This window comes from Eurytemora carolleeae, unplaced genomic scaffold (assembly GCF_000591075.1).
Source record: "Eurytemora carolleeae unplaced genomic scaffold, Eaff_2.0 scaffold1060, whole genome shotgun sequence".
Taxonomy (NCBI): domain Eukaryota; kingdom Metazoa; phylum Arthropoda; class Copepoda; order Calanoida; family Temoridae; genus Eurytemora; species Eurytemora carolleeae.
In genome coordinates, this window is record NW_019396964.1 from 36,877 (window position 1) to 57,781 (window position 20,905).

Sequence of the window (20,905 nt, forward strand, 5' to 3'; positions counted from 1 at the left end):
CCTCCCATCCCCTCATCACCCCTCCCAATCAACCTCCCCCCCCTCGAATTTTTAAATAACTAAGATTTTCATAAATTTGAAAAGCAAATAAGTAAAAACAAAGATCTTTGAAGGAAGACATTTTTGTCCAGTTTTTTTGTTCAGCCTAGTTTAAATCCCCTATATCCATTAAACCAATTTTCAAAAAAGTTGGCTATTAAAAATTAGCATAGAGACATTAATTTCATCTAATATAGTTTTACTGTATGTCTCTATTGTGTGGTTCTAAAATTGATATCGTATTACGTCTTTTTTAATATTGTTGAGGATTAGAATTGCTTATTTGGGTGTTTTGGTTAAGTTTATTATTCCCCTGATACAATATCGTTGGTTGGTTTATTATATGATCCACCTGTTTATTCATGTATTTTTATGTAATAAATATATTTTATACACAACGTTGACATTTTGACATTTTTCTTTGATAGTTAATAGTTTGTTTTGTTTATTTATTCAGGAAATATAATACAAATTCAGTACAGCACAGTACAATACAGTACAGTACAGTACAGTACAGTACAATACAGTACAGTACAGTACAGTACAGTACAGTACAGTACAGTACAGTACAGTACAGTACAGTACAGTACAGTACAGTACAGTACAGTACAGTACTGTACAGTGCAGTACAGCACAATACAATAAAAAAATTTAGTCATCACCATTTTGTTAAGGTTGCATATGGAGCTGGAGAGATCACGTGATATTGGATATCAGAGACAACCCAGCCCTCAGCTAGACAGGTACAGAGAGATCCTACGAAGACGACCGAAATTTACATTTCCTTCACATTTTGGCGACTTAATGTTTGTCTTGTAACCATAGAGCCAGAGCCCAAAACTTAAGACAGGGTATCGTTCTGAAAACTAGTTCTAAAACCCGGGTTTCACGAATGGGGTTAGGCAGTTTTAAGAATATTAATATTTTTGTTATGAAATATTATTTTATTCAGTTTGTTTATATTCTTAATTTTTTTTGATTCTCTTAAATCAAAATCTACACAAATGTTAAGACCCCAAGAAGGAAACTCGGGAGTTTTGTTCAACGATACTCTTTTAAATTTCGGGCTCTGGGGGTTGATACTTCTCTACCTGTGTGCTCAGTTAGCTGTACTGTACACTTACAACTTTTAACTAATATTGATTTACTATAGGTTAGGCCAGAATCAACTTATACACTATAACCTCGCAAAAATATCAAATATCAAATGCCAAATGATCAAATGCCTAATTATGGAGTACAAACGGAGTACGTTTCAATTAGGTCTACAAGCTAGAAATGTAAGCAAATCAGAAAAAAATCATAACAACGGATCGTAATGCATTGTTCATCTCAAAACAGGTTAAATAACAAAGAGAAAACAAAGAGGAGACGATTAGAGATAAAGGAAGAGAAGAAAAGAGATAAGATAAGAGAATAAAAGAGTAGAGAAGAAAGAAAATAAAAAATAGAAGAAAAAAGAAGAAAAGAGAAGAGAAGAAAAAAGAAGAGAAGAAAGGAGAAGAAAAGATAAACAGAAGAGAAGAGAAGAGTAGAAAATAGAAGAGAAGAGAAAGAAGAAAAAATAGATTGTGTGAAATAGAGAGTTTGCATTTTACAGACGTTTTATCATAAAAATATGTTTAAGAATACCTTAAACTTTAAAATTTACTTTATTGTAAAATTGTGATATTTAAAAAAAAAATAGTTGTCCTAACTGTTCAGCGTACATTTTTTTGATCATTTAAAGATTTTTGATCAATTGGCATTTGATATTCTGATATTTTTCCATAACCTCGTTGCATAGAGCGTAATGTCCATATAAATTCACAGATTTTCATTATTCCACTCAGATTGAAAATAATTCAATTATGTTAATTTAAACTGATCATTCATGATATTACAACCTATAAATGTTGAATTTCATTCGATGAGTTTTTATATTTATTTCTATACTTCATTCTATACTTCATTCTTTTACACTTTTGGGATTTCCTAAGGTTAAAAAATGGTTAAGGAATTGAGTCTTTGCGACAAACTCTTCTAATCCTCATAACTTTGTATAACCATGAATTATGTTAGACCAAAAAGCTAAGGTCTACACCGTCAGGTTGCAAAGATATAAAAAGTAGAACATTTTATTTTGTGGCGAAGACTATATTGCCTTAGAAAAATAGGGAAATTTTGAGACAGGGTACAAAGTTTGGCAATGAATGATTAAAACATTCAGTATTTATTAAAGTTTTTTCTTTAGATTCCGTGCTTTGGGAATCGACCGTGCAGTAGAGAACGCTGAGCTCCAAGATAAACTGGAAAAAGCTCAGAATGAACTAAGACGCGCACAGGTAAATTTAATCTTAAAGGCACGGGCAGCCGTAGTACACTTGAATTTCCTAGCCGGGTCAACTTTTCCGCTCCCAGTTTGTACTGTATCGCAGACACTCAATAAGACTAGCCGGTGCAACTAGGTTGACGCAGTCAGACTTTAGGTTGAATTTACTTTTACTGAAGGGTCAGAGGTGGGTGTAAGAACTGTAAGCGTAATTTCAAGTGACCTTTGTGCAAAGTTGACATTGTCTGATTTACAACGGTACCCTTGAAATCTTATTCTGATTATAGATGTGAAAGATTAAGTCGGTTTTCTGACTCAAAAAGTAATAAACTCTGATGACGAAAACATAAAAACAAAGAAAATTAATAAACATATATATTATAATAAAAAATAAAAAATAAAAAAAGTTAACATTGTAAATTTGCAAAGTGTGTCACTTAAAATTACGCTATTAACAAAGATTACTCGCCACAAATTCTTATTCCTATATCTTTGCAACCAGATGGTGTACACACACTTTACATGTTTTACAGAATTAGCAGAGTTAATCATTTGAAATACCTAAGGTTTACAAGATAAGGTTGCAAAGATGATAGGTTAAAAAATAAATTTTGTGCTAATATTCAGTTCTTTTGATATATTTGTGTAGCTTAATCACATTATTTTAAACCTACACTAGGTTGAATTAAAGCATAAGGTATAATTAAGTATTCAATTTTTTTCTACTGTGGCTTTGACCTAACTTTAGACCTCTTAACTTGATATTTCTTGTTGCAATAGAGAAAAGTTTTGTTAACATAAAAATCGGGTTTAAGGTGTTTTTCCTTCAAAAGGTTTAACAGAATCTGAGCTGTCATATATCAAAATTAGTATTTACCAACACGATTTATCAACGTGTTAACCCCATTGTTCAAACATTTTATATCTTCTGTCAAAATCTAGCATAATCTGATAAAAGCAAACTTTGAACAATGTAAAATATTATAGATTTATGTGGAGCACTCACCTCTGCCCCTTTAATAAAAGTAAAATCAACCTATATAAAGCATAAAGTCTGACCGCGTTAACCTTGTTGCACCGGCTAGTCCTGTCCATAGAGTTAGGTACAGTACAAACTGGGACTGGAAACGGTGACCTGGCTTGGAAATTCAAATGTACTGCAGCTGGCCATGGGAGCACATAAAAAGTTACAAAGTAAGAAAAAGAAGTCTGTTTTTTTTTAAAGTTCTGGAAACAGCTTAAACTCATCTTTGTTAAATTATACAATACTGGATTGGGAACCTTGCATTGCCCTGAGATGAGATTTTAAAAGCTTAGACCCGACTAAAACCCAAACTCGGGCTTAGATAGAACCCAAGTCAGGATTGGTTCTGATTCGACCAATGAGAGACTGTTTTGCAAGCTTTCTCTCTGTAGCAGACAAAATGTCGTCAGATCAGCTGTGACAAGGAGATGTAAATTTCAAAAATTCAAACTTTATGTAGATACATTATTTTTATAGTATGTTTATTTTATATCATTAATAAAATTTGACACCACAAATAATTCCCGAGATTTTAAATGTACAAATTTACAATCATCAGCTGCTGAAGGCTCGAGCCTCAAAGAGAGAAAAACCCAAGAGGGTTGGTTCTTACTAAACTCAAGGCCATCCAAAACCTGGGTCTTGACTTGAGCTTTACTTGGGTCTGAGCAGGCGAAAAGACCGGGTTTTAGTCGGGTTAAAGCTTTTAAAATCTCATCTCTGGTTACTCCTGCCATTTACCCGGGCGTGGTCGTAAATTACGATTTTAGCTATTTTTATTATAAAATTGGACCCACTCAAGTAAGAATCTCAAACCCAAGCTAAGAACATTCCTGTGGTTCTCTCGAGCTCAATTTCTTTAAATTCGGCCTAAGGTCACTTAAATATTTTGACACAAATTTGTATTGGGCTAACATTTTGCCTTCAGTTTTCAAATATAGGACATTTAGACATAACAAGAAATTTACTGGGGTGGTCGTTGGCCACCATTTTGACATTTGACTTTTTCTTACAAATCGTTCCTAAATAGGCTGAGCTGAGACTGAACCAATCTGATTATGAAAGATCTACCGTTGAAATGGAACAGATGCAGGAAAAGGTAAAAAAAAATTTTCTTCAAATTTTCAGAGAATTTAGAGACAATAGCAATTTCATATGTTTGATGAATAAAATTTCACATTTTTAATTGTTTAATACAAAAGTGATGTTATTTACTTTTTCATGGGACTAAAGCTTTCAGAGTTTAAAGTTGCCTTGATCTTAAATTTTAGGTCTAGACCTTTGTAATTTAAAACTTTGACTAATTTTTAACAGATTTCATAGTTTGAAATATCAGAGGGCGTTAGATAAAGATTAAAATGAGAGTTAGAGACAAATTATACTAAAAAATACTTTAAAAAATACCCTCGGGAAGTTGCCGCTTAGAAAAATGTCTTTGAGAAAGTGCCAGACATCACAAATAACAATAAATGTATTGATTCCTATATAGGTTGAGAAGAGCCAGGGTGAGATATATAGGTTGAGAGCTAAGCTTGAGAATACCCAGTCTGAGAATGAGAACATACAAGAAGAGTTTGATAAAATACAAACTGCACTGAGCAGGTTAGTTTCTTAGTTAATATTATTTCAATACTGTTATTTTGAAATTGTAATTTTTAAAATTTTCGGTTAAAAATTACACAAAAATTATTCTTATCATCATATTTTCCCCCTTCATTCTTTAGTTTTCTTTCTTTGTTACCTCTGGCAATTTAAAAAAAAATAAACTTAGTTAGATCAGGGGTCCATTCTCTCCCCAGCTCCCCCACCACATATTATTTTTTTCTCAGAACAAAATGAAGCTTTAAAAAAATCAAAAAAATTCTTTTCTATTTAACTTGTTTTAGAAAAAGTGATATTTTAAAAAGTATGTGGGGGGTAAGGTGATTTCATCAAGAAAATATTTTCCTGCTATAGACTAATTTTCCCTTATTGTTCTCTAAAAGGAAAACACTTACTTAAACACAAATCAGGGAGAATTAATATTAATTATCCGCATGATAAATCTCAAGTTACATTTGTTGTCTTCAGCTTGGAAAATACTTTGATATAGAGATGGATGAACCAAAAAATGAACGGTTTAAAATTGTTTGAACTAATTGGAAAAAAACTTTTCTTTAATGAACAAATTTTATAAAAGATTTTTAAAAAGCTATAGTTTTTTACTGAAAAAATGATTTTTAGAACAATTATTAAAAAACCAATAGTTTTGAGAACAAACAAAATCCATTTTTTTGAACGTTTGGCAAAAACAAAATGGTTTGTTTATGAACAATAAAAGAGCGAAATGAAAAAGGTCTAGCATTGACATATAAAGCTTTGTTTGTTGTTTTCAACAATTTGCTGATTATTTATTATCTGAAAAATGCTAAAATATTGTATTTTTATTAAATGTTTCCTATTGTTTGTATTCTAAGTAACACTTTGTTCTGGCTTTGCCTCTTGAAGCTTAAGTTTTCTCTTAAAAAAACACAATTTCTTTTAGACAAACCTATTTCTTTTGCAAATAGAAAAAAATGTCTTGAAGAGGGTAAAATATGAGAAAAAACTCTAAAATTTGGTTTTTTATAAGAAAAGCTTATTTAAAATAAAGAACATGTCTATAAACAAAATATAAAAATATAAATATAAAAATGTGCAAAAGCTGATCCCATTTTCAAGGGAATACTCTAAAAACAAATTTAAAAATCTTTTAAAAAATTTATTATTTTTTAATTTCTAATCTTAAACAGAAAAATTAATTTTGAAAGAAAATCAAATTTTTGTCAAAACCAGTATTTATAGTGGATGATGCGTAGGTCTGAAGTGTAGTATAGGGGATGATGCGTAGGTCCGAAGTGTAGTATAGCAGATTATGCGTAAGCTCAAACTGTAGTATAGCATAGGTTCAACGTGTATAATAGCGGATGATGCGTAAGTACAAAGTGTAGAATAGCAGATGATGCATAAGTCCAAAGTGTAGTATAGCAGTTGATATGTAGGTCCAAAGTGTAGTATAGCGGATGATGCGTAGGTCCGAAGTGTAGTATAGCGGATGATGCGTAGATCTGAAGTGTAGTATAGGGGATGATGCATAGGTCCGAAGTCTAGTATAGCAGATGATGCGTAGGTCCAAAGTGTATTATTGGGGATGATGCGTAGGTCCGCAGTGTAGTACAGCAGATGATGCGTAGGTCCGAAGTGTAGTATAGCGGATGATACATAGGTCGAAGTATAGTATAGCGGTTGATCCATAGGTTCGAAGTGTAGTATAGCGGATGTTTTAGTAGTTTTCAGATTTAGATTAAAACATAAATTTAACAAATTCTAAACTTCAAATAGCTTTCAAAAATGTGAAACAATCTTGTGGCATAGAGATTATCAACCAAAATAAAAAATACTGAAATCAAAACCAACTTTTTAAAGCTTCCTTTTCTGAATTTAAAATTTGAGCTTATTCTAATTTTGGATTCTGTAGGCCTTGAAAATGTTAGAAATCTTGGCTCTGAGTTTTGATTTTGTTTAATATCAGATTTTTAATTATTTTTTATCAAGATTTTGGTTAGAAAGTTTGCAAACATAAAACAAAATTCTTTTTTCTTTTCTTAAAACTGTAAATATAAGCAGAGACATATTTCCATCAAATATGATAAGATATAAAATTTATTAAAATTGTTTTAATCTGTACTAATTCTGCTTATTTTAATATTTAATATTTCAAAACTGTGCACCTTCTTTTAAATTCTTGCAAAAAGTATTTATTAAAGTTTTAAAAGAAAGTTTTATAAAATATTTAAAATTGATATACTGAAGCAGATGGATAGTTTAAGGCTGAAACTCTGTATGGTTTTTTAAAATAATAAATCAAATACATAATTTGTCTCATTTGCACTAAATACTTTTTGTATTTGAAAAGGATAGTTTTTGTCTTGTTTTAATCACTTTAATCTTGTATTGGATAAATCAGACCATTATCTAACTTTAAATCCCCTAAAATTAAGGAAATGAAAAGAATTCAAATGGACTGTATTCATTATTCCAAGTAAAACTCCACTTAAAGATGGCAATACCCAATTCACAATGGTACCCCCCAAGTTTTGTTCGATCAAGTATGGTTTTGTTTCTTTAAAATGTATATTTTTATTTACGGTTTCTCTGCAAAAGGGACTTGCAAATTCCTTGCTCGGAAGAAACAATGGAGAAGATCACAGAAATAAACACTTTTTGAGTCTTCCACATTTTTGATCACTTTAAGGTTTCAAAGATAGCGTTGTAAATTGGGCATTGCCGGGTTTGCATTGAGGACCACTTGAAAATATTCTTAAAGTCTCTTTAGTCCTCTCATCTAAAATTAACTATTTTCAGGTCATATGCTGAGCGGGATAAATATGCTAGTGAGATGGATAAGATCAGAGAAGAACTTGAGAGGGTTCAGGTAAAGGATTTGTAAAACAACCAAAATGATAGTTTTTTGTTAGGTTTTTGCTTATTCAAAACATAGAAAGTTTGTTTTTTGGAAAAAGCGAAGGATGAAAACATTCAAACTGCTATTTTGAAATTTTGAAAAACAAAAACGAATAAGCAAAAAGTGTCCTCAATATTGCTTGAGTGTCCTCCACATTGTTTGAGTGTCCTCCATATTGCTTGAGTGTCCTCCATATTGCTTGAGTGTCCTCCATATTGTTTGAGTGTCCTCCATATTGTTTGATTGTCCTCCATAGTGTTAAAGTGTCCTCCATATAGTTAAAGTGTCCCTCCATATTGTGTGAGTGTCCTCCAAATTGTTTAAGTGTCCTCCAAATTGTTTGAGTGTCCTCCATATTTTTAGAGTGTCCTCCATATTGTTAAAGTGTACTCCATATTGCTTGAGTGTCCTCCATATTGTTTGAGTGTCCTCCATATTGTTTGATTGTCCTCCATATTGTTAAAGTGTCCTCCATATTGTTAAAGTGTCCTCCATATTGTGTGAGTGTCCTCCAAATTGTTTAAGTGTCCTTCACATTGTTTGAGTGTCCTCCATATTGTTTAAGTGTCCTCCATATGGTTTGAGTGTCCTCCATATTGTTTGAGTGTACACAATATTGTTTGAGTGTCCAATATATTGTTTGAGTGTCCTCCACATTGTTTGAGTGTCCTTCATATTGTTTGAGTGTCCTCCATATTGTTTAAGTGTCCTCCATATGGTTTGAGTGTCCTCCATATTGTTTGAGTGTCCTCCACATTGTTTGAGTGTCCTCCATATTGTTTGAGTGTCCTCCATATTGTTTGAGTGTCCTCCATTTGTTTGAGTGTCCTCCATATTGTTTGAGTGTACAAAATATTGTTTGAGTGTCCTCTATATTGTTTGAGTGTCCTCCATATTGTTTGAGTGTCCTCCACATTGTTTGAGTGTCCTCCATATTGTTTAAGTGTCCTCCATGTTGTTTGAGTGTCCTCCATTTGTTTGAGTGTCCTCCATATTGTTTAAGTGTCCTCCATATTGCTTGAGTGTCCTCCATATTGTTTGAGTGTCCTTCATATTGTTTGAGTGTCCTCCATATTGCTTGAGTTTCCTCCATTTGTTTGAGTGTCCTCCATATTGTTTGAGTGTCCTCCATATTGCTTGAGTGTCCTCCATTTGTTTCAGTGTCCTCCATATTGCTTGAGTGTCCTCCATATTGTTTGAGTGTCCTCCATATTGTTTGAGTGTCCTCCAAATTGTTTGAGTGTACTCCATATTGTTAAAGAGACCTTCAAATTGTTGAATGTCCTGAGGCAGAATTTAAAGAATTTGAACGGCGTTGCTAATCCACCAATTAATGGTTTAAATTGAGCACTGGCTCAAAACTGGAAACATGTATTAAAATTTCCAGCTGAACCAACCATGTTCAAACAACATCTAGACATGGTTCAAATTCTATAAATTCCACCTCTGCATATTGTATTGTATATCTAGGGCTCAGCTGGAAAGTACCAGGTTGCTAATGAGAAGACCCAACTAGAACTTGATAAAGCCCATCAGGAGATTGATATCCTCAGAGAGAAGATGGAGAGAAACCAGGGAGAATCCAGACGGGTAAGTTAATGTGCGGAAATTAAAAATGTTCCACTCCTGACTGTGCAAATTTTGCACAGCTATACTAAGCAAAAATTATCACACAAAGAGTAACCTAAAAAAAAAATCAGACGTTAACTGCTCAAAAGCGAGACACCCATTTACTTTTATTGATATTTAAACTATTTTGTAAGGATATTCAATCTAATTATGGTATTAACAAAATCTAGCAATCTTCAAAAAAACTTCCTGCTCGCAAATCTACCTAAGCTTAGCCTCTTAACCTACCAAAGTCAAAAGATAATACTTTACTAATTTATTGAATACAGTTTGGTGGTTATGACAAAATAGAAAAGCTAAAAAGTACTTAGTACGCTAAAACTAAATAGATACCTTTCATGAACATAATAATAAGATAAAAAGGCCAAGAATTCCAAAAAAAAAGGGGGAAAAAGCAAAGATTAGGAAAACTCAAGGTTTAAAATAAAATAACTGTTTACCCTAGAATTTGAATGAGCTATCCTTAATTTTCCGGCTGAAAATTGTATCACACACTACTCTGGCGTTCGGACTAAAACCATTTCACACACTGCTCTGGCGGTGGTCGGAGGGCCCTTTATATAGGGTTTAAAAGGGGGGAAAAAGGGTATCTGCGCTGAGAAAAAAAGGGATGGGAGGCCTGGTTTGTAGGAGCAATTAGGGCCTTCTAGAAAAGGGGGGTAAAAAGGGTATAGATAAAAAGGGAGGGGAGGCCTAGTTCGTAGGGACAATTAGGGCCTTCTGGCCTGGTTCGTAGGAGCAATTAAGGCCTTCTAGAAAAAGGAGGGTAAAAAGGGTATAGATAAAAAGGGAGGGGAGGCCTAGTTTGTAGGGGCAATTAGGGTCTTCAAGGAGGAGGGGTAGAAAAGGGTATTGACAAAAAGGGAGGGGGGGAGAAGACTTGGTTCACAATTCAAACAAGTAATTAGGGTAATCAACGTTAATACATCAGGCATGGTTACAACATAATTATAGATTGGAAAACTGAAGTCAGTTTAAATGAGATGATTATGACATGATTTTGACAAATCAGATATTGATTGGGCTTGGCTTGTGCTTTTATTCATCTAATTCAAGGTCTATGTCTTCAATGTCGGAACTAGCCTCACTTTCACTAGTACTAGTGTCCTCATCCTCTGATGGCGGGGGAAGAAACTGAAANCGATCACAGTAGAAAATAAGAAAACGGTGGAAAGAAAAAATAATTTTCCAGCTGGGATATTTCATATTTTGATTAAACTGAATATATGTATCAATTACATTAGAGCCCGGGTCATAGAACAAGCTGTAATTATAGCTGTAGGCCAGTTCTAGAAAGATGACTCTTATGAGTGGTATAAGAGCGGTAGTAGCTAAAATCACTCTTATACCACTCTTAACGCCAATTCGGATTCTTTAGACCCTAGTGCTGCCTAATTTGGGGTAGGATTATCTAGCCTAGAACAGCTGACGAGTTCTTTAGTCATCCTAGTCAAATAGGTTGTCAAGTACAATAGACGCCAACACAGAATGCGTACACTTTCAGTACAGCTGTTTAAACGTCATAAGTGTCAACTCAAATTTTCTGTCTGACAAAACTATAATATTCAGGCTCATTGTTTTCTTGTAGAATTGGATTTACACAGGTGCACAAAAATATAGATATTTTTGTTGCTAGAATATGGACGAAGTACGCACACTTTTTAACTGCTCGAAAGTCTGACACCCATCTACATTTAACATCTAATTATTATATCCCATAGAAGAAATCCTAACATTACCCCCAAGTACTGAAACTATTTGGAAATTATGAACATTTTGTTCAAAATTTTGAAAAATATGTCAGGAAAATCTCATATTTGGCATCACTTTGATATTCCGTCCTTAATTTTAAACAAAATAGTCACAATTTCAGAATGCTTTTAATTTACTTTTTATCACAGTCAAGATGTTTTTTATGACTCTTTACATAATTATTAATGACCTGTTTATACTGATTAGGGTTTGCAGCGAACAAAACGTTTTACAAAAAAATGCAGAAATGCAAAAATTTACTTATTTTTTTCGCTATTTTTTGTGTGAAACTTTGCATATTTTTGCAACAATTTATAAAGCAAAAATTACAAAAACGAAGCAAATACTTTTGCAAGAACCATAGGTGTTTAAGCTGTATTTTATCTCTTTTGTTCTATACAAAAACATTCTTATTATTTTATAACAAAAAGATAAGGAAAAATTACATTTAATAACAAATGTAAGATTACAGGATTCTAGAAAATAGGGTTAAAATTGACTGTCAACATATTAAGAATTTACTGCTTGATTAACAATTTTATCCCTTTATTTTAGTTTATTTAAGGTTTAAACTCTCCAAAAAAATTTTTTTTTCAAAAATATTAGTTTTCTTATTTTAGTTCTGTCTAATAAAGATGATTAACTGTAAATATTTCTCCATTTATTGTATATATAAATATCCTTGCACTGAATTATGAAACACAGGACAGTATTTCTTTATTCACGGAGACAATCGGAATAAACCAAATTTATTGCCCTATGGTTGTGTGAATATATATAGTAATTCAAATGAATTGCTTCAGCATGAATTTTGTATATACTCTAAATTAACAAGAATGTAAAAACCAATACGCCCCTAAGGAGTCCAAAAGAGTTTCTCAGCACTCAAGTGTGGCTCATTTTTAGTGAAAAATAGAGTTTTTGACCACTCCACATCACTTGTAATTAGGGTCTTTAGCAGAATGGACAAATTGTTGGGCAAAAATTCCGCATGTATCACTGCAAATTCCATGTGAATTCCGCATTTTTGTGCATTTCTTTCATATAAAACCCCCCGGAAATTTCAGTAAACATTGCGGGAAAAAAATGTTCTTTTAGTTTTCACAGGTTGGCACATACCTGATTCATAAATAATTTCTAACCACAGTTATAAATCACATTGAATAATATATATTATACATATGTAAAGTTGGGTTTTCTTTATTACATAAAACATGTCAAGAAAATTTATTATTGTATTTAGTGTGTACTGTAGTGAACAATATTCCCTTGTAATATACATACAGGGTGTCCCAATAAACATGGGAATTCAGTGACGGATTCGATATCGTCTTTTCAAATAATTCTTTGATTTAGTATAGTGATACTTAATGAGAAAGCTGCAATCTGTAAGAGTTTCGTCTGCTATGTTCACATTTTGTTTGTTAATGTTTTGACTACATACGGTTAAGTACTTTGTGCAAAACAAGAAAATTGCAGTATACAAACAGAGTAAACTTGTCTGTCTTTACTGTTTATCTTGCGGAGACATTATAGACACATCTTTGCAGTCTTTTACCCTTTCATAAAATAAACTCTAGCAGAAATAATAATATTTTGGATTTTGAAATTAGGTATTACAATGCTAATTCATAACAAAGACGATATCGAATTCGTCACTGAATTCCCATGTTTTTTGGGACACCCTGTAGATAAGATAGAACCTCCACACCATAGATCACACAGATAGGACAGGGACAGTTTAATAGATAGGAAACGAGAGAGACAAGAAATAGGACAAGAGATAGGACAAGAGCACCTCCGCACCATAGATCAGACAGATAGGACAAGGACAGTTTAATAGATAAGAAACTAGATAGACAAGAAATAGGACAAGAGATAGGACAAGGTCAGTTTAATAGAGAAGAAACTAGATAGAAAAGAAATAGGACAAGAGATAGGACATGAGATAGTACAAGAGAACCTCCGCACCATAGATTGGACAGATAGGACAAGGACAGTTTAATATATAGGAAACTAGATAGGACAAGAAATAGGACAGGAGATAGGAAAAGATATATGACAAGAGATAGGACAAGAGATAGGACAAGAGATAGGACAAGAGATAGGACAAGAGATAGGACAAGAGATAGAACAAGAAATATGACAAGGGATAGGACAAGAGATAGAACAAGAAATATGACAAGGGATAGGACAAGAAATAGGACAAGAAATAGGATAAGGTATAGGACAAGAGATATGACAAGGGATAGAACAAGAAATAGGACAAGAAATAGGATAAGGTATAGGACTAGATCTGTATATTCTATTTCCTATGTTCCTAATGTTGTAAGAATGAGACTAGATATATCCCTGTAACCTGATATTTAGTTCTTTAACAAAACCACTCTCTTACCGTTTCTTTACATTCCACCTCATCATATAGGGATATTTCATCAAAGAAAATATTTATTTACAATTTTATTATTTTCTATTCCCATAAAACATATTCATGTGGAGATATATAGAAATAGAAATATATAAGGAGTTAGTATACATTTTATTTGATGTAGATATTAGAACTATTTTTGAAAACTGTAATATATATATATATCTACAGATTATAAAAACAATTTGAGGTCAGCAGCTTAAAGCTTGCAGAACAACTTTAGATTTCTTCTTCTTTAATACTTAAATGGAAAAACAATTTTAAAAACATTTTTTAAAATAATTTAAATCAATTTTTTTAATTATCAAAAGCTACGGAACTCAGATATTAACTGGGACAGAATAAGAAAACGTAATAATAATAAAAATAACAAAATAACAGCTAAAAAAACAGCTTTAATGTCATAACTTAGTTTGTCTCTTATATATTGAATAATAATATTGTTTTATTTATGATGCTAATCATATAATTCCCTCTTAATCAAATGTTATTGTCTTACTGGTAAATCCTGTAAAGCCAGTAAATCTTCCTAAGAGTATTTATCTTGGAGCAAATCCAACCAACATCTTATCAAACCATTATCTTTTTAATTTTTATAAACAAGGTCTTTAAGGCGCTTCCCTTAAACAATAGTTTAAGCTTTTAAGTGCTGCTGTTTAGGGCGCATTTTTCCCAATGTTCTCAAACAAAGGAATTGAGTCTTTGCCACAAACTCAAATTTTCTAATCCTTACATATCTTTGAATCCTGAAGCAGTAAATCTTTTACATTTCAAACTTAGACTATTTGATCTAAAAAAATTCATAGTTTAAAATATTAAGGTTTTACACTATCAGGTTGCAAAGATATAGGCATTGAAAAATAATAGTTTGTGACTACGAATTTCTTTGCCAATTTTTCTGTTTGAACAAGAGAATTTTCAAAAGTCGTCAGCTTTTAGATTATGACCAGCAATAAACTAGCCATAGCCATAAAGCTGCCATAAGCCATCCCTTTCTATGGAAGGAATAATCATTACCTCAAGTCTTTTAAAAAATCAAGAAAAGAATTGAGTATTTGCCACAATCTATAATCCTTACTCTTTGCACCTAGATGGAGTAAACCTTTGATATTTCAAAATCAGATTATTTGATCGAGGAGAATTCAAAGTTTTAAATATTTAAGGTGAAAGTCATTGAAAATCAGAGTTAATGGCAAAGACTGATTTGCTTTATCTAGAAATAAAAAAAAATCCTCTTTAGTCTTAAACTTTTAGGTTTTAAAGGTCTCAACTTTAAGTTCAGTTCAGATATTGCAGGATCTTAAAGATCAAAATGAGCAGGTATCGAGGGATCAGGACACAGAGCCGGGAATTCATGATGTTAACACTTAAATATCTAAAAACCGCTGTTTTTTTGCCACAAACTAGAATTTTCTAGTTCCTATAATCTTTCCAAATGGAAGGTGTAAATTTAGATGATTTGATCTAACAGAAATCATAGTTTGAAATTTATGTCATTGGGTTGCAAAGATATGGGGATTAAGCATCAGAATTTCTGGCAAAGACTCAATTTCTTTTAATTTTTTTAACCCAAATTTTGTCAACAAATGTCTGACCAATCCTTTCTGGGATTGTATTGAAATCAGTGTTCTCAAAATAAATTCCTTGCTCTCATCCCTGGCATGCTTTACCGTCCTTCCTGCACTGTTTGTCCATTTGAGAAATTATGTACAACGGCCGCCATGACAGTTTCTGTACATAAGCACATGGTTAAACTGTACAACTGTACAGCTGTACAACTGTACAGACCCAACTATAGGTCTACATACATTGACCTGTAAGAACCATGTAACCACCAAAGAGACAATAAATTATTCATTTCTCAATCTGCATATAAATGCAGTTTTATGGTTTAATACAATAGAAAATTACTAAAGAAACTGTAAGCATAATTTCAAGTGACCCTCCATGACAATGTCCGATTTACAACGGTACCCTTAATAGCTTCGTCTGATCAAAATTAAATATTGAAGAAGTATTATTTTAAATTGTGGGTTCTACTCCAGGTAAACATATAAATTATCAGGGACAACCCTAGAAAAACGACAATATCCTCCACAGACCAGATAAAGGTTTAAAGGGTACCGTTGTGAATTGGACTTTGCCAACTTTGCATGGAGTGATACTTGAAATTAAGCTAACAGTCCCTTTAAACTCTTAAATTAACATTTCGTGCCGTATAGAGATTTCGTGCTGAATATTTATCCTGGTAAAACTAAGATGATTTAGTTTTGATTCAACTAAAATCATTATTATATAGAAATTTTAGACATTTAAAGTTACTCTATTAAATTATCAAATAAAATATTTAGTATTTTTCTCCATTTTGTTCAACAAAATTACAGAAACATGACTTTTAAATTCCATACTTTTTCTTTTTTATTGGGAATATCTTGATTATCATGATTTTAGATTTGATTCTCATACATTTAGTACCAGACAACTGTTGTTTTGGAAGCAGACATTTAAGTAATAATTAAGTTTATTTAATGAAAGCAATTAGTTTTACTAGTAATTAAGTAACACAGGGTGTCTCTGTGACTATTTAAAGCCAAAACTTGAGTCTTAAAATCATCTTCTTATGCTAGAGTTTTCTGGTTCTCAATGTATGTATAATAAGTTTCCAGAATTTAAAACTTAAAGTATTTTTTTGTAATTACTTGTAATTAATTCTTTTTTATTTTTATAAAAACTTTAGGACTTTTTAGTGTATTGTATCTCACATAATGTGTACAAGGTACAGCATAGATTGGGTTTAAATATTTTAGTAAAAAGTATTTTTTTCTACATTGACAAGAGAAGAAAAATTGCACAATGATTTTACTCCTGTGTTTTGTTAAATTAGTGTTTACAACTTTGTAATTGTATCTGGAAAATAGACATGGCAATTTATTTCGCCAGAAATATTTTTTTCTTACTTTCTTTTGGAATTTTTTTATCCGTGAGGTGGGTTTATTTTTAGCAAAGATTGCGAACTCTTATTTTACAAAAAAAAAGCATCTACCCATATGTGTTTTTAAAACGGTGTTCTCAAACTATATTAAAGCCAAAATCTATAATAATAAACAGTTGTTATGTCTGTTTTTTAAATCTCTTATTTTCATATGCTAATATCTGTATAACCTGATGATGCAGATTTTTTATATTTAATCTATGATTTAACTTGATCTAACAGTCAAAGGTCTACGAAAACAGGTTGCAAATATATTAAAAATTCTATTTTGAGTTCACTGTTCGATTACTTTGTTCTGAGAGGGAATTTAAAGAATTTGAGCCGCGGTTTAAATCCACTAAAACCCGATTTAAATTAAACGCCGGCTTAAATCTTGAAACATTTGATACAATTTCAAGTGGAGCCAACCATATTTAAACCGCGGCTTAAATTCAAACCGCCGCTCAAATTCTTTAAATTCGGCCACTGATTACACTTAACCATTCAATTAAAAATAAATAGTTTCAAAAAGACAAATTGAGAGAAAAGTTTCACATTTTTTTATTTATCTTATGAAATCAATTAAAAATATACTTAATTCAAGGTATAGGGAGATTAGCACCCCTGTCCACAGATATAGAGTGTTCCACGACACATGACAGTAATATAGAAATAAACATATAGAGTAATTTGTTTAAAAATTAAGACCAAAAGGACAGGGAGAATTTTGTTATTTAATGGGTGCTGCAAACTATTTCAAAGATCAAAAACGACCCTTTCTACTGTCAAGTTTCTAGGCCACCCTGTATCCAAAATACGAAAAATATATAAATTTCAAAACATGGGTTTCTTTTAAATGCAAAAAAAAACAATTCTGAAAAAAGATCATACAAGTGGGAAAAAAGTCAATGCACACTTTTCATAAAATATAAAACAAAATTATCCCCCCAGACCTGATACATTTTTATTAGTTCTGACTGAGCACCATGACTTGAAAAGGTTTAAGGTTTTCTGTTATTGGATTTGCATAAGATATTAAAATGTTTTCAAAAATGTTACTCAGCAAAATTGAAACTTCTTGATAAAAACTGCAGTCCTTTCATTTCATCCAAAATCAATATTTCTTTGGAATTTTCTGATTGGGCTCTCTGATAATCCAGGGTTATTCATTAAAAAAAGACTGTGGCAGAAGACGATCCCTAGGATCTCTACAGAACACGACGCGGCGGAGAGATTATACCAATCCAGCTGAACCAAATATTTCCACTTTTTTCAAAAAACATTTTCAAAATTTCTCAAATTTTTTTAGTTAATTAATAAACTTGTTCTTATTGAGCGTAGCTAAAAGACATTAATTTTTTATCATACCGCAAAAAAATAGTATTTTTTCTAAACCTTCTTCTACCCATGTCCATTTTGCGGTTTACTGTATTTTTAAACTTTTATTTGTACAATAATAGCATTTACAAGTTTATGGTCTGACATAGAATATACTAAATCCAAGATGACAAGGCTAAACTACTGAAATAATATAATAAATGATTTAATGAATGAATATTCTAGATTCAAGATGACAAGGCTAAACTACTGAAATATTATAATAAATGATTTAATGAATGAATATTCTAGATGCTAAACTACTGAAATATTATAATAAATGATTTAATGAATGAATATTCTAGATTCAAGATGACAAGGCTAAACTACTGAAATATTATATTAAATGATTTAATGAAATAATATTCTAGATCCAAGGTGACAAGGCTAAACTACTGAAATATAATAATAAATGATTTAATGAATGAATATTCTAGATCCAAGATGACAAGGCTAAACTACTGAAATATTATAATAGATGATTTAATGAAATAATATTCTAGATCCAAGATGACAAGGCTAAACTACTGAAATATAATAATAAATGATTTAATGAATGAATATTCTAGATCCAAGATGACAAGGCTAAACTACTGTACGAGCTGGACACTATTCAAGCGGAAATGGAGAAAGCCTCCGCCATTAATAACAGGTAACAATTATTTGGTTTGGAAAACAAACATTTTACTTAAATTAGATTGGAAACATAATAAAGTGCTTCACGAACTTACTTTTTTACCTCTTAAAAAAATATTTAGTCTCCAAAAAAGGAAATCTGACTTCAAAAGTATATGTCTTTAGATCTAAAAATACATGTTTTCTGTTGTTAAATTAAATAGTTTAAACTTCAAAACTTCTCTAAAAATACTAAACTTAAGCTCCAATGTGTTAATTTTTCAAAAATATCCAAAATCGCTTATAGATTAAAGTATTTAAGTTAAGCTCCAAAATCAAATATTAAAACCACAAAAATTTATTGTAAAAGCTTCCAAAAATTATTGTTTACCCCCAAAAAAAACATTTTTTGCTTCAAAATTTCTTTTTCATGCTATAAAATTGTTAAGTTGTTAAAAATCAAAAATCCATTTCTTTAGCTCCAAATTTTATTATCCAAACTCAAATCATCAAAATCATTGTTTACACTTTAAAAATCACAGTTTAAGCTCCAAAAGCCATTGTTTACAATTCAAAAGTCAATGTTAACACTCCAAAAATTATTGTTTACACTTTAAAAATAAAAGTTTAAACTACAAAATCTATAGTTTACCATTTAAAAGTCAATGTCTACACTCCAAAAATCATTGTTTAAGCTCCGTAAACCGTGTTAACAATAAAAAATTAATTGGTTAAGCTCCAACAATCATTGTTTAATCTAAAATAACGATTTGATCTCTAGAAGTATAAACTATTCAGACTTCAAAAAGAGAAGGAAGATGCCTACGCTGATCTGGACAGAAACAGAGAGAAGTACGATAAACTTCAGGTAGGTTTAAAGGGAGAGATTGTGATAAATTCAGGTAGGTTTAAAGGGAGAGATTGTGATAACTTCAGGTGGATTTAAAGGGAGAGATTGTGATAACTTCAGGTGGGTTTAAAGGGAGAGATTGTGATAACTTCAGGTAAGTTTAAAGGGAGAGATTGTGATAACTTCAGGTAAGTTTAAAGAGAGAGATTGTGATAACTTCAGGTGGATTTAAAGGGAGAGATTGTGATAACTTCAGGTGGGTTTAAAGGGAGAGATTGTGATAACTTCAGGTAAGTTTAATGGGAGAGATTGTGAATACTCCAAGTAGGGAATCAAGGGAATTACAGCAAAAATTAAAAAAAAGACTAAAGGAATTAAGGCATTTGTTTTTCTTGAAAATTTCGCCGTCTTAATCTGCTGTGCTTTTAGAAAACCTTGATACGGGTAGAAGAAGAGAAGGATAGGATGGATACAGAGCAGACATCTTATAGTTTTAATTGTGTTTAGACAACCTTGATACGGGTAGAAGAAGAGAAGGATAGGATGGATACAGAGATCGGCAGACATCTCACACAGATAGATCTTCTCCAGGTACAACTTGTAACATAGGGAGTTATTTTTTTCAAAATTATGTCAAAGGAATTGAGTCTTTGTGTACAACAATTTTCCAATTCCTATATATTTGCAACTTGTTGTCGTAAACGACATAAATAAACAAAGGAATTAGAAAATCAGAGTTTGCAGCAAATACTCTTTTTTGAAGCAGTAAAACACTGTTCTAACCTTAAACATTAAAATCTAAAAAAAATGATTTTACATGGACTTTCTTTTTTAATTTTAAACTTTTCATGTGCAAGTTGATGTTCAAAGAAATTGTCAAATTTAATTAAAAATAAGAAACGAAAATTTCCTTTTGATTTTGTACTTTCTTTATAATATCAGATGTGTACTTTCCATTTTATCTCATTTATGTGTTTTCACTATTATCTCATTTATGTACTTTACATATTATCTCAGTTATGTACTTTCCATATTATCTCATTTATGTACTTTCCATATTATTTCAGTTATGTACTTTCCATATTATCTCATTTATGTACTGTCCATATTATCTCAGTTATGAACTTTTCATATTATCTCATTTATGAACTGTCTATATTTTCTCAGTTATGTACTTTCCATATTATCTCATTTATGAACTGTCCATAATATTTCAGTTATGTACTTTATGTACTTTCCATATTATCTCAGTTATGTACTTTTCTTGAACGTGTTATATTTTCTTATAAATAAAGATTAATTGAATACTCCCCACATCTGCTTCTACTCCCCCCTGTTCCTCTGGCCCCCCTCCCTCCCCCCTCTCAAGATTTCCCCTGAGAGGAAGGGAAAAGAGATGTTGAGAAATATTTTGACTCAGTAAAAT

General features: G+C 31.6%; 1 protein-coding gene across 1 annotated transcript in view; it reads left to right on the top strand.

Annotated features, from left to right (window-relative positions):
• LOC111710577 (ELKS/Rab6-interacting/CAST family member 1) overlaps positions 1-20,905 on the top strand; it is a 69,854-nt gene that overhangs the window by 29,237 nt on the left and 19,712 nt on the right. Inside the window, exons 17-26 of the mRNA XM_023484685.1 lie at positions 714-782; positions 2,273-2,363; positions 4,405-4,473; positions 4,864-4,976; positions 7,758-7,827; positions 9,328-9,447; positions 14,921-14,986; positions 18,584-18,666; positions 19,428-19,497; positions 19,987-20,070. Coding sequence (XP_023340453.1) covers positions 714-782; positions 2,273-2,363; positions 4,405-4,473; positions 4,864-4,976; positions 7,758-7,827; positions 9,328-9,447; positions 14,921-14,986; positions 18,584-18,666; positions 19,428-19,497; positions 19,987-20,070 — 835 coding nt within the window. The remainder of the gene's footprint in view (positions 1-713; positions 783-2,272; positions 2,364-4,404; positions 4,474-4,863; positions 4,977-7,757; positions 7,828-9,327; positions 9,448-14,920; positions 14,987-18,583; positions 18,667-19,427; positions 19,498-19,986; positions 20,071-20,905) is intronic.